Source organism: Peromyscus californicus, unplaced genomic scaffold (assembly GCF_007827085.1).
Source record: "Peromyscus californicus insignis strain IS unplaced genomic scaffold, ASM782708v3 Scaffold_4__1_contigs__length_199733344, whole genome shotgun sequence".
NCBI classification, from domain to species: Eukaryota; Metazoa; Chordata; class Mammalia; order Rodentia; family Cricetidae; genus Peromyscus; species Peromyscus californicus.
The window spans coordinates 114,502,560-114,524,088 of record NW_026294562.1 but is presented as its reverse complement, the minus strand read 5'-3'; the positions used below and the strand labels follow the sequence as shown (position 1 = coordinate 114,524,088).

At 36.7% G+C, this 21,529-nt stretch overlaps 1 protein-coding gene across 3 annotated transcripts in view; it reads left to right on the top strand.

Moving 5' to 3' along the window:
* Grm5 (glutamate metabotropic receptor 5) overlaps window positions 1–21,529 on the top strand; it is a 473,853-nt gene that overhangs the window by 342,418 nt on the left and 109,906 nt on the right. For all 3 annotated transcript variants that reach the window (XM_052760517.1, XM_052760518.1, XM_052760516.1), the window contains exon 5: window positions 10,143–10,378. In XM_052760517.1, the coding sequence (XP_052616477.1) occupies window positions 10,143–10,378 (236 nt within the window). The remainder of the gene's footprint in view (window positions 1–10,142; window positions 10,379–21,529) is intronic.

Below are 21,529 nucleotides of genomic sequence, written 5' to 3'. Positions count from 1 at the left end.
CTAGAGAGGTCTTTCATGGCCTCTTTGCAGCAGTTAAATCAGATTGAGATAATTTAATCTAAGTGCATAATGAGAGCATTTTATTTCATGCCCAATTTTGTTATTATGAAGTTATATATTTTGATAACACAAAACCCCCCATAAATTAAAACCTAGAATGTTTCCTATACCTTTCCTCAAAAGAGGTCCATAATTCTATTTTTCTTCAGTTTCAAAACAATATAACTATCTCAACCTTTACTCATCTTTTTAACTTCTTACCCACTATTTTCAGCTCTGCTTTTGAAATCTTTAGCAACTATCTACAAATTAACACTGATTCAGAATAAGACAGACAGTATTAAATATGTGCTTCAAATCTCCAGACTCCCTCTCAGGTATTTGCTGGTCAAATTTCAGATGTAATGTTAGCACAGAACTTTAAGACAATAATGAAAAAAAGACTTTCAAGCTTCATCCAGTGGTTTTGTACCAACTTCTTAGACACCCAATGAAATCAGTGTACTGAACATATCTCAAAAGAAATACTCTTACTTTGGTATAGTTTCATTCTCTCCACTTACAGTTCTAGATAACTAGATAGAGTCTGAAAATTTTAAAATTTGAAAGAATTCACCCAATCAGCCTGGATGTCTTCTGAAGAGAATTTATCAAATTTATTGATGTTATAAATGGAAGCAGCTGTCCAGTTTCTATTATGTGACTTACATTTTCAGTCTGCTTGCATTAATTATTGGATACTTAACATCTCAATTTTATTGGCATAGATCTTGACTTTTTCTGGCTATTTGGATAAGAACTGTTTCTGAAAGCTAGTCTCAAATCTAGTATATATTTGTGAACAATATCACATTGACATGTGGCAGTAGTAATTTGGCTTTAATATATGGTATGAGTAAATTTGTCAATGGAAATCACCTCAGTGACTACTATAATTTAAAGAAAGTCCATCCTGCATTTTAAACTGAAATCAAAATGTCTTGATCATTTTCTAATGGCTCTTTTTCTTATAATTGGAGATATTTATAATAACTTTGCCAGTGTACTTAAATAACACAGATATGGTGTTCTGTAAGAAGAGAAAAGAAATGGTTTATGACAATTGTCATTTCGACTGAAGAAGAAAATGATGTGTGTGTGTGTGTGTGTGTGTGTGTGTGTGTGTGTGTGTGTGTGTGTGCAGATGCAGATACAGGTGTTTTCTTTCAAAGCATTTCTCTATTTCATGGAATTAATCTAGTTGCTAAATTGATACACATTTTGCACAATAGTCTCAATTTTTGTATTTCTCAAGAGTGTTATAATCTGACAGGAGTAATATTCAAAGATTATATAATATACAAAGTAACCTTTTGAAAGCATGTTCCTCAGATTCTTCTCAGTGAGAAAGTGCATAGTGAGAGAACATTTCTGGGGAAATAAGATGACAAGTGAAAAGGGAGAATTTCTGCCAAACTGGAATAAAAAAATCAAAGCAGGAAGGTGTTCCAGCCATTTTAATAGGCTCATTTTTTGTTATAACTATGTTCTCATGTGTGTGAAGACAGTCCACACTAAACAATCAGAATTATTCAGATCTCCAAAGAGTGAATCTCTTCCAATATCTACAGGATTGGTCTTCCAAGAAAATGAAAGTAGAATAGAGGTAGGAGATGAAAAATAACTTTCTGCTACTGTGTAAAGACTGACTTTTTTAGTACAAAGGATATTCTTCTATGACATTGTACCATCCGAAGATAAGGAGTCCAGGCATAGAACATTACATCCTTTGTTTAGGATAATTTAAAAAAAAAAGCTGAAATCAAATGATAGACAAGTTGCATTCCTACCTGGAAGCTTGATGAGAAAGAGAGCTACATGCAAAGAAGTGCCAATAGCTTCCAAGACTTGAGAGCATCTTTGGCTAATAACCAGAAAGGAAGTAGAGACTCAAGCTTTTATCCAAAAGGAAGTGAGTTCAGGCCAAACTGGAAAGTCCTCAAAAGCAGATTCTTCATAAAACTTCCAGGCTAGGTTGAACTTGGGGGTGGAGGGGAGGCACTATGTGTATAGTACCATTCCCTGAGCAAGAATCTCAGAGTGAACAAAAAAAGAGAAACTGAGCTGAACATCAGGATTCATGTCTTTCTCCTTCCATATTATAGATTCAATGTGACCAGACAGCTTCATGTCCTGCCTTGACATCTTCAAGCTATGAACCAAAGTCAATTTTCCTTCTTTGAACTGCTAATTTCTAGGGATTTGCTCACAACTGTTAGAAAAGTAGCTAAACTTAAGGGTTTGTATCTGATAATTCAGTGCTTCTGAACCTGTTTCTTCAGCTATTAGATAAAGTTAGTACATGTTGTCTGTAGATCCCATAGATAAATGGGCAATGTTACCATAGAAATCATCTAACATGAGACACTTGGCAAATTTTACCTCACCACTTTACTTTTTTTTTTTTTTTAATGCTTGAAATAGCTTTTATTTTTGAATAGTCTTGTTTTTTTGGGAAAAACAAAAACAAAAACCAACAATCAAGTCTCTTAATTGCAGCTGAAAGCAGTCAGGGAGTGAGTGGCATTTTTTTTTTTTTAATGTGGACACTCACTTTATTTTTTGAATGCCGAATGCCATTTATTGAAGGAGGGAAGAGGTCTTAAATACAAGCTTACAGCAAAATGGGAGAACCCTGGAGGGCAGAAGTTTGCTACCGATGTTTTACAATCTTGCATCTAAACTGTTAATGCCCAATATGCAGGATACACAGACAAGGAACTTCCCTTAAGCATTCAGGAGGATGGAACCTGGGTGGGAATTAGCATAGGGAGGATATCAAGGTCAAGGTCAGCAAGCAAGTCAACAGTTACCCAAAACAGGGGCCAGGGACCTACAGGTCTTCCCTTTTACTAAAAAATGAGCTTCTGACTTGGGTTGCATGGGACATCATCGGCAGGTCACCTTACCTGTCATGGAGACACCTGCCCAGGCCACATAGGTGCTCTGTCTTAGGTTGGTGAGCGCCCCCCAGGCATCGCCCATCTCTGAATACTCATTATCATACAGGCTCAATCATGTGTGAGCTGCAGAGTTAACTGCTGCCAAAGATCTCAAAGTGGCGTTGGGCTTGCAATCTGTGTGTTCCACACAGGAAAGACCAACAGAAGTCCTAACCCACCCATAGCCAGTAGGCTAAAGGCAACTGAGCCATTCCCTTCCTTAACAAGCCTTACTGCAAATTGGAGTCCTTGTAAGATGGTATCCCAAAAGCAAATGGAACTTTACTTCTTTGTCATAGTTGCTGTACTATAGATCCTACAATCCACTTCTCTCATCCATTATAAGTCCTATGAAACAGGAGTGGTTGAGACTTCCAAAACTCAGAAATGACTTGGTTTTTAGTCATTAACCTCATCTTTTTAATCAGCAATTCTATAGTTAGCTTCTTGTTACAAATAAATAATTCGTTACTGTTTAGTGTGTATTTCTAAGAATTTTATTTAAATATTTACTAAATTTTATTTCATTCCTTTATTTCCCCTTTTATTTAGAGGTTTTAAATTTTCATAACATTGCAAGGTGTGGAAAGCAGGAATATAGTGAAAAGAATGTCCAACCACCAGTAGACTCCCACTATTAGAATAAAATATCCAAAATAATTTTAAAAGGCTATTTGTAAAAGATTTGGCAGGATGATTATTACATGTGGGTAGCATATCAGCTTTTATAACAATTATGTGGATTGTGAAAGATTCTGAAAACTAAAATGGAGCTGCAGCCTAATGAATGTACTCATTAACCTTGATAGCATCAGGTAAACAAAGGAGTGGATCATGTGGATGGAAATCACTCTCTCTTTCAGTCATTCCATAGACAAACACGGTGTTGGTGTTACTGTTGTATCATCTGAAAAGTAAGTGCATGTGACACTTGAAAAGATTTCTACATTCTAGACATTTATCATCTAGAGCCTTGTTTTCTAATGAGTTATATTAATCTTACAGGGGATGCTAACATTTGAATCCAGAGCATAGCAACTGCTAAGTATGTGCTTTATAACCTATCTCCCCAACCCAATGATAAGTTACAGGTAAACATTAATTGAATGTTTAATATACATCAGCCATTAGAATTGATACAAAAATATCCCAAAATTATGTAGGTGATTTGAAAAATTATAAATAAATATAAGCATGTTTAATGTGATAATTTCAACACTAATACAACTATAATATCACCAGTGTGAAAGAGAAGTCTGCCTTCCTCACTCTTCATTTCAGCTCCACATTTCATATATTACTTACATAATATTTGTTTGGGAAATAAATGAATGAACGCTGTAGTAGTTTGGAAATGGGAAGGGGGTAACTGTTAACTCCAGGATAACTCAAGAAAAGTTTTATTAAATTTCATTCAAGCTAAGTCTGTCTCTTTGATTGATAAATTGGATTTATTAAATCAAGAAATATCTGAGGAATTGAGTGACTGGTACTTGATGAAGTGGGAATAGCACACTCATGTTAGAATTGTGATAGTGCAATGTATATGAGTAACTAGAACTAATGTGCTTTGTAGCCAGTAGGCAGGATGTATGTGGTCAACCTCATTAGAACTAGTATCATCCCCACAAGCAGAACACTGATTCCAGTGAGCAAGAATAACTTTATGTCTAGAACTCTACCTTGCCCTTTCCCAAATTCCCAAACTTGGAAATTGTGGTCAGATTTTAACCACTGTTTCTTCTGGAAATAGTCTCTCATGTGTCTACATTTTTATTCTGGCATTGTATCTTTTAGAACAGTATTTGAGATGATTTGTTTATGTTGTTCCCTGCTATGGCACAGTGAGACACCTCCCAAGAACTCTATTGAGTTACAGGAAAGAAGTAAGTTGTAGATTGAGAGTTCAACTACTGAGCCATTATGTGTGATTAGCCTTCGACATAAATACATCAAGAGACTGCAAATGTAAGATCTAGGAGTTTGGAAACATTTAGAATACTAATTGATCAAGGAATAATGTTGGGAAGGCAGAACAGGAATGTAATTTTCATTAAATGATGATTCAGAGACTTGAAACCTAATGAGCTGCCTGTTTATGAGTCAATTAGATAAAAAGCAAAGAGGATGCTGAATCTGAAGGAAAAATGAATAAATTCCAGTGGATCAATGGTGGTGATGCCCATTCAGCCGGTTCACACATAATGAGCTCATGATTTCCTGTTGGGTGTAGTTTGGGTTTTAATGACTGACAAAAAGAGACACTCAAAATCCATACTGAATCAATGCTTTGTAGGGAGTACAGCATTGATTCTATCACTAAAGACTCACCAATCCATTTGTTCATTGCTGTATGTGTTTTTCTATTTTTGAAGGAAATAATAGCAATAACTTAAAATAAATATTGATTCTAAAATGAGAAAAGGAAGAAATTTTATTTTGAGCAAAAAAATTAAAATTATTTAGCTCTTCTACTCAACATTAGATGATTTGTATTTTTCTTCATTACTTTCACTTATTCCAGTGAGTACGTATCCATTAAAGATTGTCCATGCTTTTGTAAAATAAATTTTGATGATAAATCTAGTTATTATAAGGCCTGCAGTGATTTTATAAATATTTTTCTGAGGCTATGTGTGTATACATATATAATATGATGAATATATTATATATCTAAATTAAATTATACATATAATTATATAACAGATAATAAATTGCAGATAATTTAATACAAATAATTTAACTTAATGTTAAAATAATTCTAATGTTCAGGTACTTATAAGTTTAACTTATACAATGGCATTTCTGAAAACAAGAACCTTTCCTGTGGTTATTAAAAGTACCAAATCTGTAAATCTGAATTATAGAAAATTTTAAAATATTCTTTAAAGGGGAACAAACTTTCATGAATTATCAATTATAAGGAAATAATGGAAATAGATTAGAGAAGAAAAAAGAAAGAAGAGTAGATTGTTGAGTAGAAGTGTATATTTTTCATAATACAATCTTGGGAAAAGAATGAAAGTGAAATTTTGTGGAATGAGTATGTTTTTAAGATGTTTTCAGGAAAGAAATAAAGTAATATAAGGAGCTGGTAAAAGAGTTCAACAGTCAAGATCACGTGCTGCTTTCAAAGGACCTGAATTTGGTTCTCAGTTCTCACATCACACAGCTCACAAACTACCTATTATAACTCCAGACTCAGATTATCCTGTGCCCTCTCCTGGATTCCACAGGCACCTCCACTAACAAGTGTGCATATGCACACACACATACACACACACACACACACAGACACACGCACACAACTAAAAATAGAATATATCTTAGGACAATAAAGTGTTTTAAATGTCTACTGGGGAGGTTCTTTAAGAACAGGTGTGTATGCATGGATATTTTTCCTTTGGTTGAACCTTGCTGTGTGAGTTCAGAATGCTTTTCTTCCTTCTAATAACCAAGTTACTCTATTACTGCAGGCAAAGCAAAGCCAGAAGCAGCACTAGAACAAAAAATCAAATTAAAAGTGGCAGTAAAGCCTCATTTTTTACTTCAATGTTCTACAAATGTGCTGCAAATTCTTAATTAGGAAATACTAACTTTTTTCCTAGAGCAAACATATTTAAGTTGCTCTAAGCTTCTGGTCACAATATTTTCATCAATTAATCAACATTCAGCCTTCTTTTATGTGTGCTCCTGTTTAAGTATATTCTTTCTTAATATGAAGTTGATTCACCATTATAAGATTTCCAGAGTAGAGTATTTTATCCACTCCTGAATGGAAGGCATATGATGTATGTGTATCCTATATAAATCACAGTTTCCCTGTGCTTAGGAACACTACACCATATACAAGTTCTATCTTTGAGGCCATGTGAGAAAGCAAACTCACCAACAAAACCTATATAAATGTGCAAATTCTGAGAGTAAATACAGTATGAGAAGGAGACTTTCCTTTGTGTGAACTGACAGCTCATTCAACCTCAAATGGGAATAATGTGTCAGGACACTCTGATTTTCCTTCTCTGCGTGTTTGTGAATGACTCAAAATTAAACCAACATTCATATGGGTATTGTAATTGAAGTGTAGAAAGTAGTTGAATTTACAGATATATTGTGGAGAGGGCTGAGACTTAAACCCAGAGCTTTGTACACACTAGGCAATTGCTCTGCTGCTGATATACCTCAGGCCAGAGTTTGTAAATACAGATCATAAAAATCAACAATTCCATGTATCTTTTAAAAATTGGGGAAGAAAAAAATGGAATATATTGTAAATGGTGGGCAAAAATGCCCACTAGTGAGAAGAAAAAGAAATTGGTTGTACAGATGGATGAACAGACATGCCATAAGTTTGGAAAGGTACCTCACATGTGGTATTTCCTTCCCTTTCTCTCCTTTTCACCTTGCTATAGTAAAATATGAATCGCAAAAAGGATTAATGTGACACCCGAGTGTTGAACACATCCTATCAGAGCAATAGAAAGCACTGGGTGGTGGGAGAGTGAGTTTCAGTTTTCCTTAACATGTATCTTATTTTTAGACATTTTTTATCCCTTGTTTAAATTGCTCTGCCATTTTAGACAAATCTAGGCTGGGCAGTGGTGGCGCACACCTTTAATACCAGCACTCGGGAGGCAGAGGTAGGTGGATCTCTGTGAGTTCGAGGCCAGCCTAGTCTACAGAGTGAGATTCAGGAAAGGCACCAAGCTACACAGAGAAACCCTGTCTCGAAAAAACAAACAAATAATAATAATAATGATAATAATAATAATAATAAATAAAATGCTCTGCCATTTTAGACAAATCTGAAAGCTCATTTGTAGCAATCACAGTAAACTGATCACTAGTGCATAAAGCACCTCTTTAGTGTAAAACATTCTTAAAACTTACCTGACAGATATTCTTAATAAGTCCAAAAAGAATGAACCTGTTTGAGCTCATGATTATTGATAATTTTCTGTGTCCACACTAACTCTATGTTGTTTTGTATTTTACTAAAAAAATGGGAGTATCTGGATCATAATGATTTTAAATTTACAACATGAACTAACAAGGCCAATGACAAAACATCTTCTTCTAAATTGTTAAAATGATATTTACCCCCCCCAAAAAAAAACCAAAGAATGAAAGAACGAAGTCAAAGATGAGCAAATTAACATTCTTGATTCCAGATACTTTTCATCTACGGAAACACTACCCACAAGAGAGTTTATCAAGACCAGCTTTTTGCAAACTCCATTAAATTCAATGAATGGATTGTGAAGCGTAAATTGAGCCCATTATCATCTCACATTTTTATATAACATTCATAATCACCGTGTTACATAAGAATGAGCTAACATTAACCAAAGGAACAATTTGAATTCACATATGCATGGAGAAGGGGACTCTGCTTGACAGACAAAGCTTCCTGTCCTTTTTGCAGCTCGCCCATGCAGCTTCTGGGTGCCAGTGAGCCCCACACTCTCCTATCAGCAACAACAGAGGGAGAGATTGAGGTAAACAAGCCCACTTCACTTCAACTTGTCAGCTCTAAATAAAATCTTCTGGAGCTGAAAATGAGAAACTTGAGAGAAGATAATTGTGCGATGTATCCAGATTCAACACTGGGACACATTCACTGCTTTCCTTCTTGTTCCCTAATCTGCTGCAAAAGTTTCTTAAAATTACTCTGTAGATAACTTTAATAAGATATCTTGCCTAAAGAGCCTTAGGACAAGAATTGGCTCATTTTGTTAGATATTTCTTTTTCTCCCTTTCCACCCTTTTGCCTTGGGAAATAACTCAGGTCACTGTGGGTAGCCTCTGTAATCCACTAATGATAATCTATGACCTCTGCAGCAACTCCTAATTATCAGTGTTTAAATCAGAATTGATATGGCATATCATATTTTAAAATATTCAATCTTTTGTTATGTTATTTGTTATATTAGTTGTTTTCCCAGTACTGGTTTTATAACCAAATTATTATATTAGACACAAACATTTAGTGAGTGGAAAATAATATAGATAAAGTAAACAATGGATTATAATATAAGTCTTTGTACTCCACCAGCCTCTTAATTTCAACAACCTCCTTCTTTGCATTCAGGAGGCACCACTCCGTGCTAACTCTCAACTCCCTCCACATTACTTCTTTGCTTCTTTGGTGTTAGTTTTTTGAATTGTCAAAATTGCACTGGAGGATATATTTCCTTAAAGAGAACTTCCATGTCTTCAAGAAAAGAACAGTATCTGTTGGTGCAGAAGACAGCCAGTATCAACTGTGTGCTCCAGTGGACAAGAGGATAGACAAATCAAAGGCTCCTAGCTGCTGCACGACACACTATTTAATTTTAATGTCTTTTCTTGTGTTTGATTTCCAATATTGTGTTTCCTTTACTTTCTACACAAACTTAGAATACGTTTCCTAATTCTGTTCTGATCTCTTAAGGTGAGAGTCCTGGTGTGAATGTGAGTTAAGAGATGTGTTCCCTCTCATTGTCATGGATATCCCATCATTTAATTTCTTGAAGTCATGCAAATATATAATTTCTAACATATGTTTAAATGCATTTAAGAAGTTCCATAGGTTGGCAAGGAGTGTATGCACTGTAGTCTATAAATATTTTAGTATCAGACTATTAAAACTCAACATTTAATAAGATGACTATCTGCAAGATATAATTTTTCTTATGTAAATAACAATAATATCATGCCATAGTGTATTTTAATGAATATTGTGTATGTTGTGAAACTATGTCCTAATCTTATTTTATTATTCTTCAATGATTGCTGTAATGCAAATTAAAGAATATATTTAAAGTTGAACTGATTTAGTTATTAAATATACAGGAAAATTTTGCATGGTGAAATTGTGAAACCTGTAGTGCATTTTACAATCTGTAAAATTCCATTAAAATACCACCTTTCCCTCTATAATACAAGGTAAGATTATAGCCTTCTGGCATCTGATATCCAAATTTTCCATTGTGTTATTGCTTTGCTTTTTACCTCTAATAGGCTGGTAGGTAACGGTCACCTCTGGCATGGAATGCAGGATCTCTGTGAGTCCGGAAGCAGCCACTTTACAACTGGGTATCTCAAGGGAGAAAGATTCATTTCCCTGGAATATTTTTGCTCTAAGCTGAAGGGATTGTTTTTGTTTGTTTGTTTCCCCAGTGACGGCTGGGCTGACAGGTATGACGTGACAGATGGGTATCAGCGAGAAGCTGTCGGTGGAATTACCATCAAGCTCCAGTCTCCCGATGTCAAGTGGTTTGATGATTATTATCTGAAACTCCGGCCAGAAACAAACCTCAGAAACCCTTGGTTTCAAGAATTTTGGCAGCACCGCTTTCAGTGCCGGCTGGAAGGGTTTGCGCAGGAGAACAGCAAGTACAACAAGACTTGCAACAGTAAGCCGATGTATGGTTTCGTTAAAAGTGGCTAAGGCTAAGGCTCCAATTTGTGTGAACTGTGTCATGGGGATACTGACCATCATTTGTCAGTGAGGAGAACTCTTCCATAAATAGAGTGGGTATTGCCACTTAATGGCGATAAACAGGTTTTATTCTCACTAACAGAAACATAGCTGAGCAAGTGTTTACTCTATTGAGATTTAAAATAATTAAATTACCACTATTTATAGCATTCAAAAAATTGAATGTGTTTCTGTAAGGCAGTGTGCTAGAAACATCACATAAATTAGCTCCAGAGTGAAACTACTCTTGACATCTCTGAAGGCAGGGAAGCTGCACTATGCATTTCTATCACCTTGAACAGTTAGCAAGGTTATGGCACATATATCTAAAGAATGAGTGAATAAAGGTCAAAGGGAAGGATTGTTTCCTACTCCTACAAATAGACCAGAAATAGTAACAGGAAGTTTGAAGTGTGTAATTATAATGTTTTAGGAAACATAAGTCGTTAAGCAAGTACTTACAAGAGCTCAACAATGTGACAAATCATTGCCTTAGTTAAAAGGGTATTAAGATATGGAAGGCTCATTCCTGTTTTCAAAATTTCAGCATCTTATAAGTGAGGTAATACTGCTGAGAAAAACTGTAATTCCATGTCGCCAATGTTGTGAGTAATATAAGGTTTAGGCAAAAGATTTGGTTTTATGTAATACATCCTAAGATCCTTGATTTTAATAGCCACGCAGAGCTAAAATTAATATGTTGGTCAATTTCACCAAAGTTTGTTAAAATTGATAATGAATTTGTGGAGAATGACTTATCCCAAACTGTGCAATAAGAACCAGGCATAAATTTGCAAAGAAACTAAATGTCACAGTTACTGGACTACTTTCACTCATCCTGTGAGAACACTAGTTTGTGTCAGCCTTTGTCATTGTAACTCAAGATGATTCCAACCCGCAGACAGCTTGCCACATCCCTGCATCAAAATAAGGAAAACAGTGAGTTAATCAACCAGTCTCCTTTAGGTAATGTTCATCCTGAGTTTTGTTATCAATTTATTCTTTTCATGAAATGATGAAGACAGTAGAGATGGTTTGTGCTTGCTTACTCTATCATTATTTGACAAAACAAGAAAATAGTCACTTTATTGATTCTTACTTAGATAGTTGGGAAGGGAAGGTACATTACCTAAGGTTTCTACTGCTGTGGTAAAACACGGGAACCATAGAAACTTGGGGAGGAAAGGGGTTATTTAGCATATACTTTGATATCAAAGTCCTTCATCAAAGGTTATCAGGGCAGGAACTCATGTCAGGAACCCAGAGGGAGCAACTGATGCAAAGACTATGGAGGAATGTTGCTTCCTGGCTTCCTCAGCCTGATAGCTTACATACCCCAGGAACACCTACCTAGAGAAGGCATTATCTACAGTGAGCTGGGACTTTCCACATCAATCATCAATTAAGAAAATGCATGATAGACTTACCTACAGGCTAATCTGATATGGAGGTGCAGTTTCTCAAGTGAGGTTCTCTCTTCCAAAATGGCTGGATTGTGTCAAGCAGACACAAAGCTAGCCAGCACAGAAGGAAAGCTGCAGTGTAGTACATTGTTTTGGTCAATGAAACCCCAAATCACAAAAGCATGGGCTAACAGTATGTTTGCTTCTCTGCTATTTAATTTCCTGTTGCTTCTTGCCTAAATCTGCAAAGGCTTATGTACTTCCTTTTTTTAAGTTTTCATTTGAGCATAGGCAACATTTCCACTGATCCTTCACAATTTTAATTTTTATTGCTAATTTTATGTTTTTTGACACTTCTACACTCTTTTAGAATGACCCACTCCTTTCCTCACTGGGGATTTGGGGTGGATAGATCTCTCTTCTCTTTCTGTTCTGTGCTTGTAGACAAGTGGCTATGCAGCTACTTTGGCAGAGTGGCAGAGAGGAGCATGAATGTACTCTCAGCTCCTGAAGCCATTTCCTGTGCTTTCTATAACTTTAGTATCCTTTTCTTGTAGCTGAAAGTTTTCCTGTGTTCCACCCAGTCTGCAGCTGCTCAGACCCAAGTAAACACACAGAGGCTTATATTAATTAAAACTGCTCAACCATTAGCTCAGGCTTACTACTGACAAGCTCTTGCACTTAAACTCAGCCCATTTCTGTTAATCTATATGTCACCACATGTTCCATGGCTTTACCTGTGTGCCATTACATGCTGCTCCCTGGATGGTGGGCTGGAGTCTCCTGACTCAGACTTTCTCTTCCCAGAATTCTCTTTGTCTGCTTATTCCACCTAGACTTCCTGCCTGGCTGCTGGCCAATCAGTGTTTCATTAAACCAGTGTACAAAAGCATTATTCCACAGCATTTTCTCCCTAAAAATATTTACTTTTCAATCTACTTCCTTTCTGTTACTGCATTTATCATGCAACAACTTAAATATCAGCATGGATCATCCCTAGCTCCATCATATCTGAGTAATTTCTAGACCAATATTCAAAATTCTCACCTTACACACACCAATTTTTGAAACTGTATGATAGAACATCTCTCCTTCTTTGTAACCTTTGCTTCCTTTCTCAGCATTTCCTCACACCAAAATAAACATCTATCCATTTCATAGGTAAGCTTTTTCATCACTTGTGCTTATGCTATCTTTGGATAGAGGGGGCTCACCTTTTGAACTGGGAGTTACTGATATAGTTACTTCTTCACACAGAGTCATTCACAATATGGGGAACAGCAGCCTCATCATCATCCACATGGGAGCAGCGGCAGTCTCAAGAATTCTTTCCTATTGTATTATATCAACACATACAAAGAATTTCCACCTTTTCATCATCATGTAAACATTTTGTAGTCATCATTCTACAGACTCCTATATGTTTTCAAAAAGGCTTCCTTGTTTATCTTTACTTTTCCAAATTCCTAGAAACTTTGTATCTATATCAAATATTTAATAAACATGATGAAACAAATATCCTTTTATTTCTCTTAGATCCCAGTAGTATCACAACAATAACCCCCCAATCTGAAAATTAAAACCGAGTGGGTCACTGAAGGGGAATAGTTTACATTTCTTTTCTCTTATTAATTTTTTAAAATTTATTTTACATACCAACCACAGTTTCCCCTCTCTCTTCTCCTCCCATTACCTCCCCCACCTCCTTTCTACCTAGCCCATTCACTCCTCAGAAAAAGGTAAAGCCTCCCATGGGAGTCAACAAAGCATTGCATATCAGGTTGAAGCAGGACCAAGCTCCTCACCCCCTACATCAAGGCTGAGAAAGGCATCCCACCATAAGGAATAGGTTACAAAACTCCAGCTCATATGCTAGGGACAGATCCTGGTCCCATTGCTAGGGGCCTCATAAACAGACCAAGCTACACAACTGTCACTCACATGCAGAGGGCCTAGGTTGGTCCCATGCAGGCTTCCTAGCTGTCAGTCTAGAGTCCCTCAGCTCCCACAAGCTCTAGTCAGCTGTCTCTGTGGGTTCTCCTATCATGGTCTTGACCCCCTTGCTCATTTAATCCCTCCTCCCTCTCTTCCACTAGATTCCTGGAACTTGGTCCAGTGCTTGTCTGTGGATCTCTGCATCTGCTTCTATCAGTTACTGAATAAAGGTTCTATGATGACAAATAGGGTAGTCACCAATTACAGGAGAAGGCCAGTTCAGGTACTTTCTCCACTATTGCTAGGAGTCTTAGCTGAGTTCATCCTTGTGGATTCCTGGGAGCTTCTCTGGCACCAAGGAACTCAAGGAACTAGACATCAAAATACCAAATAACCTAATTTAAAAATAGGGTACAGATCTAAACAGAGAATTCTCAACAGATCTAAACAGAGAATTCTCAATAGAAGAACCTCAAATGGCAGAAAGACACGTAAGGAATTGCTCAAAATCCTTAGTCATCAGGGAAATGCAAGTCAAAATGACTCTGAGATACCATCTTACACCTGTCAGAATGGCTAAGAACAAAAACACTGATGACAGCTTGTGTTGGAGAGGATGTGGAGCAAGGAGAACACTCCTCCACTGTTGGTGGGAATGCAAACTTGTACAGCCACTTTGGAAACCAGTATGGTGGTTTCTCAGAAAATTGGGGATCAATCTACCTCAAAACCCGGAAATACCACTCTTGGGCATATACCCAAAGGATGATTGTAGTGGGTAGCTGTTCCAGCTTTGATCTGGAAGTACTACCCATAGTGAGGCTTCTGATAACTGTCATGTCTACCTATGACCTGCCCCTGGGGCAGGGCCGAGATGGGAGCCCTTAAGAGCTGAGATCCAGACATGCCAGGCCTCTTGGTTCCTAATGATCCTGGATGATGGATGGCAGACTGACTCAGAGTTCTCCAGAGAACCCCACTGGACTGCACCTCACCTCTCCGGGATGCTGTAACCAACCCCTTTGCTGGCTGTAAGCTACCCCAAAATAAACCTCCTTTTTAACTATGTGGAGTTGCCTTGTTAAATCCCCACATTAGATGTTCAATCATTCCACAAGGACCCTTACTCACCCATGTTCATAGTAGCATTATTCATGATAGCCAGAATCTGGAAACAACCTAGATGCCCTTCAACTGAAGAACAGATAAAAAGAATGTGGCACATTTACACAATTTAGTATTACTCAGTGGTTAAAAAAAAAAAATGACATCATGAAATTTGCAGGCAAATAGATGTAAATGAAAAACAAACAAACAAACACACAAAAAACATCCTGAGTTAAGTAACCCAGACCCAGAAAGACAAACATGGTATGTACTCACTCATAAGCTAATAAGCTGCAAAGCAATTTAATTTCTTTACAGGTTTTCTGTGTCCAAATCCAAAGCTTTCTAGGAATTGCTTACATCCAGAACCTGATTTTATAATACCTCAGGTGTCACTGGCTTACTTTAAGTACCAATGTGATAGAGCATCATTCATGAACTTGCATATTCTAGTGTATATTCATTCACAAGTCATGTGGTTAGTAAATTTAAAGTTCATTTTCAGAATTACTAAAATTATAGGGTTTGGTGCTGTTATATGAATCAATGATACTAAAGGTACAAACAATATTATTAGTTATTTTACATTTAAAGACCCAAAAGCTATTGATATGGTTACTTTACAGCACAAAGTCATTTACTACGCAGAAAACAGCAGCACCAGCACCAGCAGCATCCACCCATAGCATTTACTGTATCTACTACATCATTGATTACATATTCAAAAGTATGTCTAGGAACTGGAAATGTTTGCATTTATGTTATAGTGAGTTTCCAGCTAGAGTCTACAGTCTTTCTAATGAATATGTCTCATAAGGGTTTCAAGTGAGTGACTTAGAGCATGCCAATTATTATTCATTTATCACAATTACATGCCATTCAGTTGAGAGCTGAGCAGATCCAAGGCATTCCCTGAGACCTTGGTGTATCATGAAGGAATGCAGTGAGTTGTCTAAAACCAGGAATATGATTGTCACAACTAGTAATGGCCTGGGGTCAGAGCCTTGGGGGAGCTGTGACTTCAGATCCTGAGAACCCAGCTTGTCTCTCTACAGGACTATGGTTATTAGTCTCAAGGTCACTGTGTGCCTGGTCTTTAATGTTTCGAGAAACCCTGTGCTCCCCTTGTGCAATATTGTTTGATTTAGCTTCCCTCTGACTTGGTCCCAATTGAATGATATTTTCTGCTGACTTTGTCTCATTTCTCTCCTGAAAATAGTATATAAGGGACTGTACTTCTTAATAAGCTTGCTTGGCATAAGACACAGCTTTTATGTAAGACCACTCACCCCCACCTGTTCTGTCTTTATCTTCTCATCTCCTGGCTACCTCCCACTGAGGTCCTGGCCCATGAAGAATGACCTAGGTTTAGGTCACCATTTCATATTTTATTTACTTGGCAAAGTATTCATTAGTGTTGTAGCTATTGTTCAGAATACTTGGGTATCTCACAAGCTGAAAACATAACAGAAAAGGTAAATTAGATTTTTGAGAGGATGTGATTACCTGAGAGAAAGAGCTGGTAGAATTTAAGAACAGAAATATAAGAGCCAAATAAAATGAAACAAATGCCACACTTAATACCAGATAATAGATTTCTCATTAAGGCCCCAGATAATAATATTTAAAGAAAAATAACCTAGTTGAATTCTTATTTTGAAACCAGAGTTTAAGAAACAGGAGTAATTATGTATCCAATTATCTATTCTGGTGTTTGGTACATGTGGTTTTCTTGATAAATACTCAGCATCAAAAATTATTCAAAGAAATTCCAAATGAAAGCCACTTATGTGGACATAGAAGCAATCCCCCAAATAAAGAAGAATCTAAGGACTGAAACTTGAATCCAATGTGCATTTTGAAAAGAGGGTGTTGAGACTGAATCAGCAGCTGGATGCAGAAGTTATATTGTATAAAACAGTAGATTTACCAAGAAATTCAACCTAAAACCACTGATAGACTGTAATACACACACACACACACACACACACACACACACACACACACACACACACACAAACTGCCTTTGTAAGGACTTGTTCTTTATAGTAATGTAGGCTATACAATAAACGACACTACTTGTAACTAGTGCCACCGCATGAGCACATAGACAAGAGCCAAATCAATTTTAATATATTTTTGGCTTGTACTAGTTGCTATAAATGTGTTCATCTACAAAACTGTGGCAACTATGTGGGATGTCCTTTCCACAGCCTCCATGACTGGCCTACTGTTTTAACATCGTAGTAATTGCCAGTGCCACAACCTTTAAAAATTGTAGAGAATGGCTCCCAGTCCAGATGGTTACTAAATAAAGGAACTGTTGTCCACTATAGCTGTGGCATGACACTAAAATAACAGGACAACTGTCTATCAAAGCCAGGGTCACTGAGAAGATCATAGTAAAAAGCTTGACTTTTTAAAGGATAATTTGCATTAATAAAGTATAATTAAGTATTTGCAACATCAGGCAAATCAGAGGTGGAATCCAAAGGGAATGTATGATCTGGTATTTGACATCAAAGCATCTAAGTTCTACTCAAGAACTAAAGATACAGTATTAAACAAGAAGAGTTATATATGGCCTCAGAAAATACATATAGAGTGACTGTTATTTGCCACTCATTTTTCCTAGATGCCAGAGCTACATAGCATCAAACAAAATAGATAAATATAGTTACAATCATAGAGAAAATTTTTTTATAAATGGACAGGAGAGAAAGACAAAAATGATGTGAAAATTATATATTATATATAGATTATCATAGGAAAAAGAGGGAAGCCAGAAACAGGATTTACACTGTTGAGAGGATGCCGTTTTAATGGAGTGGTCAGCTGTGACTTTCCTGAGAGAATGATTTGCATGAAGTCCAGAAGATGAGTGAATGATGCTGGCATCCACAAGAAAAAGGATCCAGAAGTAAGAAATCACAGAAATACAGTCTAAAGAGGTGTGCAGTCACCATACTGTAGGCAACAGTTGGAGGCCAGTGTAAGAAATAGAGTTGGATGTGTGAAAACAGTAGAAAGCAGCAAATGAAGTAACAGAAGTTTAGTTCTCATAGAGCCCTGTGGGTGGTATGTATTGAATCTGCCTTTTACTCCAGAGAACTAAGAAGCCAGAATTTGAGCAAAAGAAGGACTTAAGAAGTCTCTTGTCATTTTGTTTCAGGGTTGTTGTTGTTATTTGTGTTCTATTTTGAGGTCCCTTTGATTACGGTTCACTTTTTCACAGACTTTCAGGTAATATAGCATTTACTTCACTGTGTAGCTTATATGGCAAGCAGTCTTAAATCTGCTTAGGAGGTATCACGGCCCTTCAGAGTATCTGAGAACAATGGAAAGGGATTGTGGGTGTGAAAAAGTCAGGGAAGAGCAGAGAATATGAGATAGCAGTGTGAGATAAAGGAAAATACAGTTAGAATTGAAGAGTCCATTATGAAAAGGAATTGTGTTTGATCATGGCTGGTAATGATGTAATTCTAGTCCATAAGCGACCTCACATTTCATTGGGTTTTGAAGCTTACCTGTCATGTTCAGAGACAGGAAGGGATTACACTGATTGACATAAGGAGAGAAGACAACAAAACAGAGACAAACTGGAAAACTTATGGATGTTTGATGCATAGTGAAATGTCTGAGTTTGAGAATGAATAGCAATGCAAAACTTTTGTATATCTTCAAGCATGTATCCCTTTGGAATGGTGTTAAAGATGATCTGGTCACTATTTCAAGGAACTTTATCTTTGGAGAATTTTCGCTTATTACCATTCAAAGTAATGGAAATGTCTCTTTGGTGATACTCCATTCTGAAGAAAAGCTCTCAGATTCAGATATCATATTCCTTCATGTATTAGAGCGGTGGTGAGGCCAAGATAGAATAGATGCTACATAAATTCATTCCTTTTTTTCTGATTGCATAGGAAAGCACCATTTTCAAGCCTACCTTGCAGTAACTAACTAGTATTGGCCAACAGAATATGTTGTGAAGTGGTCTGTGCCATTTATAGATATGATACCTAAAAACTCACTAGAGATTCTAGACTCACACTCTCACCCACGTCCATATGACTGAAAATAAGCATTCAGGAGAGCCAAAATCATGTGATAGATATGTGGTTCTTTAGTCACTTGGAAGACTCAAGAGCTTCACAGTTGGCCTCAAACTGTTATGTGAGCAAAAGATACACTTGTATTGTGTTAAGATACTAGATGTTTGATGGTTGTCATAGCAGTTACTAATGACCAGGACTTGCTACCTTCCTGCTTTTCCCAGTGGATAACAATTACCAGGCTTTTGTCAAAATGTATAAATGCCAGTCAAGGAGCAAAGTGACTACTAAAATTATAGGATCCATCTGTTGCTATAGCAACTCCCCAGTGATTCACAATTTACTTCCTTTTGGAATATATCCATGATATTTAAGCTGTTTCTTCCAAAATATTGTACAGATTAGTAAGAGGCTTCATGATTATCAGGACAGATACTAAACAGTCCCTGAATGGTACATGATTTATTTTCATTTAATGAATTATTGAAACGAATCTAGGGTGTTTATTAAATTTAAATTTGATAAAGAAAAATTAACTACTTTTCTTTATCAAATTATCCTTTTTTCAAAAATCCATTAAGCAAGATCATGAGCTAATTTTAAGAATAATGGGACAAAATCCATAGCCTTGTTGGTCTCTTCCTTCTGATGTTTTTAATTCTTCTGCAGGTATTTTAAATACAAAATTCGTAGGAAATAGAGAGTGGTTGAAATATTGGGGCTGGTGATGTGGCTCAATCAGTAAATGATCACCACATAAGCATGAAGACATGAATTTGGTCTTTAGCACCCAAGGATACAGCAGGGTTGAAAGAATGAGAGTGAGCAGAGGTCACTTTGTGGTTTCAAAATTGGATGACTGATGAAATTTTAATAGAAAATGAAGAACATAGGGAAATGAATTCATTGGAATGATTCTTCAGAAGGAAGATAAGGTCTGCTAAAATATTTCAAGTTTGAAGTTATAAAGGTGCATGTTTACAGATAACTAGGAGAAATCTGAGAAAGATTACAGTGCGGTATAGTGGTAATAAAAAAAAATACGTACACAAAATTACTGACTGCAAATAGAAAACTAGAAGCTGTATGGAATCAATGAGAAGCCAAAGTGGTTAATGAAGTCTCCCTAATGTGCATCTTCAGATATAACAACAGAGTCCTTTGGACCCAGAAGTTATACCAATATAGGGTAAATTTACATATTAATAAACATGATGAGTATTATTAAATTGACTGTAGCACGGTAGCAAAGTGGTTTCTGACAAGCTTTGTTATTTGAAAAGGTAGATTTATTATATAGGTCTTCAAATTAATAACATCTATGATATGAGACAAGTTACTTGAAGTCTCATTCCTTAGGTTCTTCAGCTGCAAATTTGAGATAATACTAAATGTCCACCTAATAAAAAGCCCCTGAGAATGTGCCACGAGCACTTAACATAGGGTTTTAGCAGATGGCTTAGGAGGGAAATGTCTGGCCACAGCACTGAATAGAGGAGGTCCATGATAAAGTGTGGTTGGGTTTTGATGAGAATTCAGTTATATTTCCTGGCATGCAGATGGTTTTTTTCACTGATTTCTCACTTGTCAGAAGACAGAAGACAGAGAGAAAAGGACCACATGTCACTTCTAAAGCAACTATCCTTTTTGTGAAGGCCCTATCCTCATGACTTAATTCAAACCCAACCACCTTCTAGAATTTGTGAGAGGACACCACATACCATGCAATCTTAAATACTTAATAAAAATTCAATAAATTGTATCACCATTAGGAATATTTCTTTAGCATCATTTTTTCCTCAAGAAACGCACTAAGCATTCTAAAACTCAGAACAAATTCAAAAACAACAATTCTGAAAATGAAAATCAGTTAAGAATTGCATTGTATGAAGAGAAATAAATGGAAATCATAAAATCTCCATCACAGAAGAAAAAAAATCTAAAAATGTTTGTGCACTTACAGAATAACTGCAGACTTGCTGCAATAAATGTTTCAGGTTAGGAGATCATGCATATTTTACTTTAATTGGTGTGCTTGCTAAGTTTGTGTCAATTTGACACAGACTATAGCATTCTAAGAGGATGAACCCTCAATTGAGAAAATGCCTCCAGAAGATCAGGCTGTGGGCCAGCCTGTAGAGAATTTCTTAATTAGTGGTTGACAAAGGAGGGCTCAGCCCATTTTGGGTGGTGCCATCCCTGGGCTGGTGGTCTTGGATTCAATAAGAAAGTAAGCTGAGCAAGTCAGGTGGAGCAACTCAGTAAGCAGCAGTCCTCCATGGCCTCTGCATCAGCTCCTGCCTCCATGTTCCTGCCCTGTATGAGTACCTACCTTGCCTTCCTTCACTGATGGGATACAAAGTGGAAATGCAAGTCCAATACACCCTTTCCTCCCCAACTTGCTTTTGGTCTTGGTGTTTCATTGCATCAATAGAAACCCTAACTAAGACAATGGGTAAATGTTGTTCCCAAAGAATGCAAGTGAAATAAGAAAGCAACAGTCAGGCATGTTTAATCGCCTAGTACAAGATCCATGTTATGTCGAAGTAGCTCAGCGTATTCAAAGCGGACTAGCAGTGCTGCTTCTCC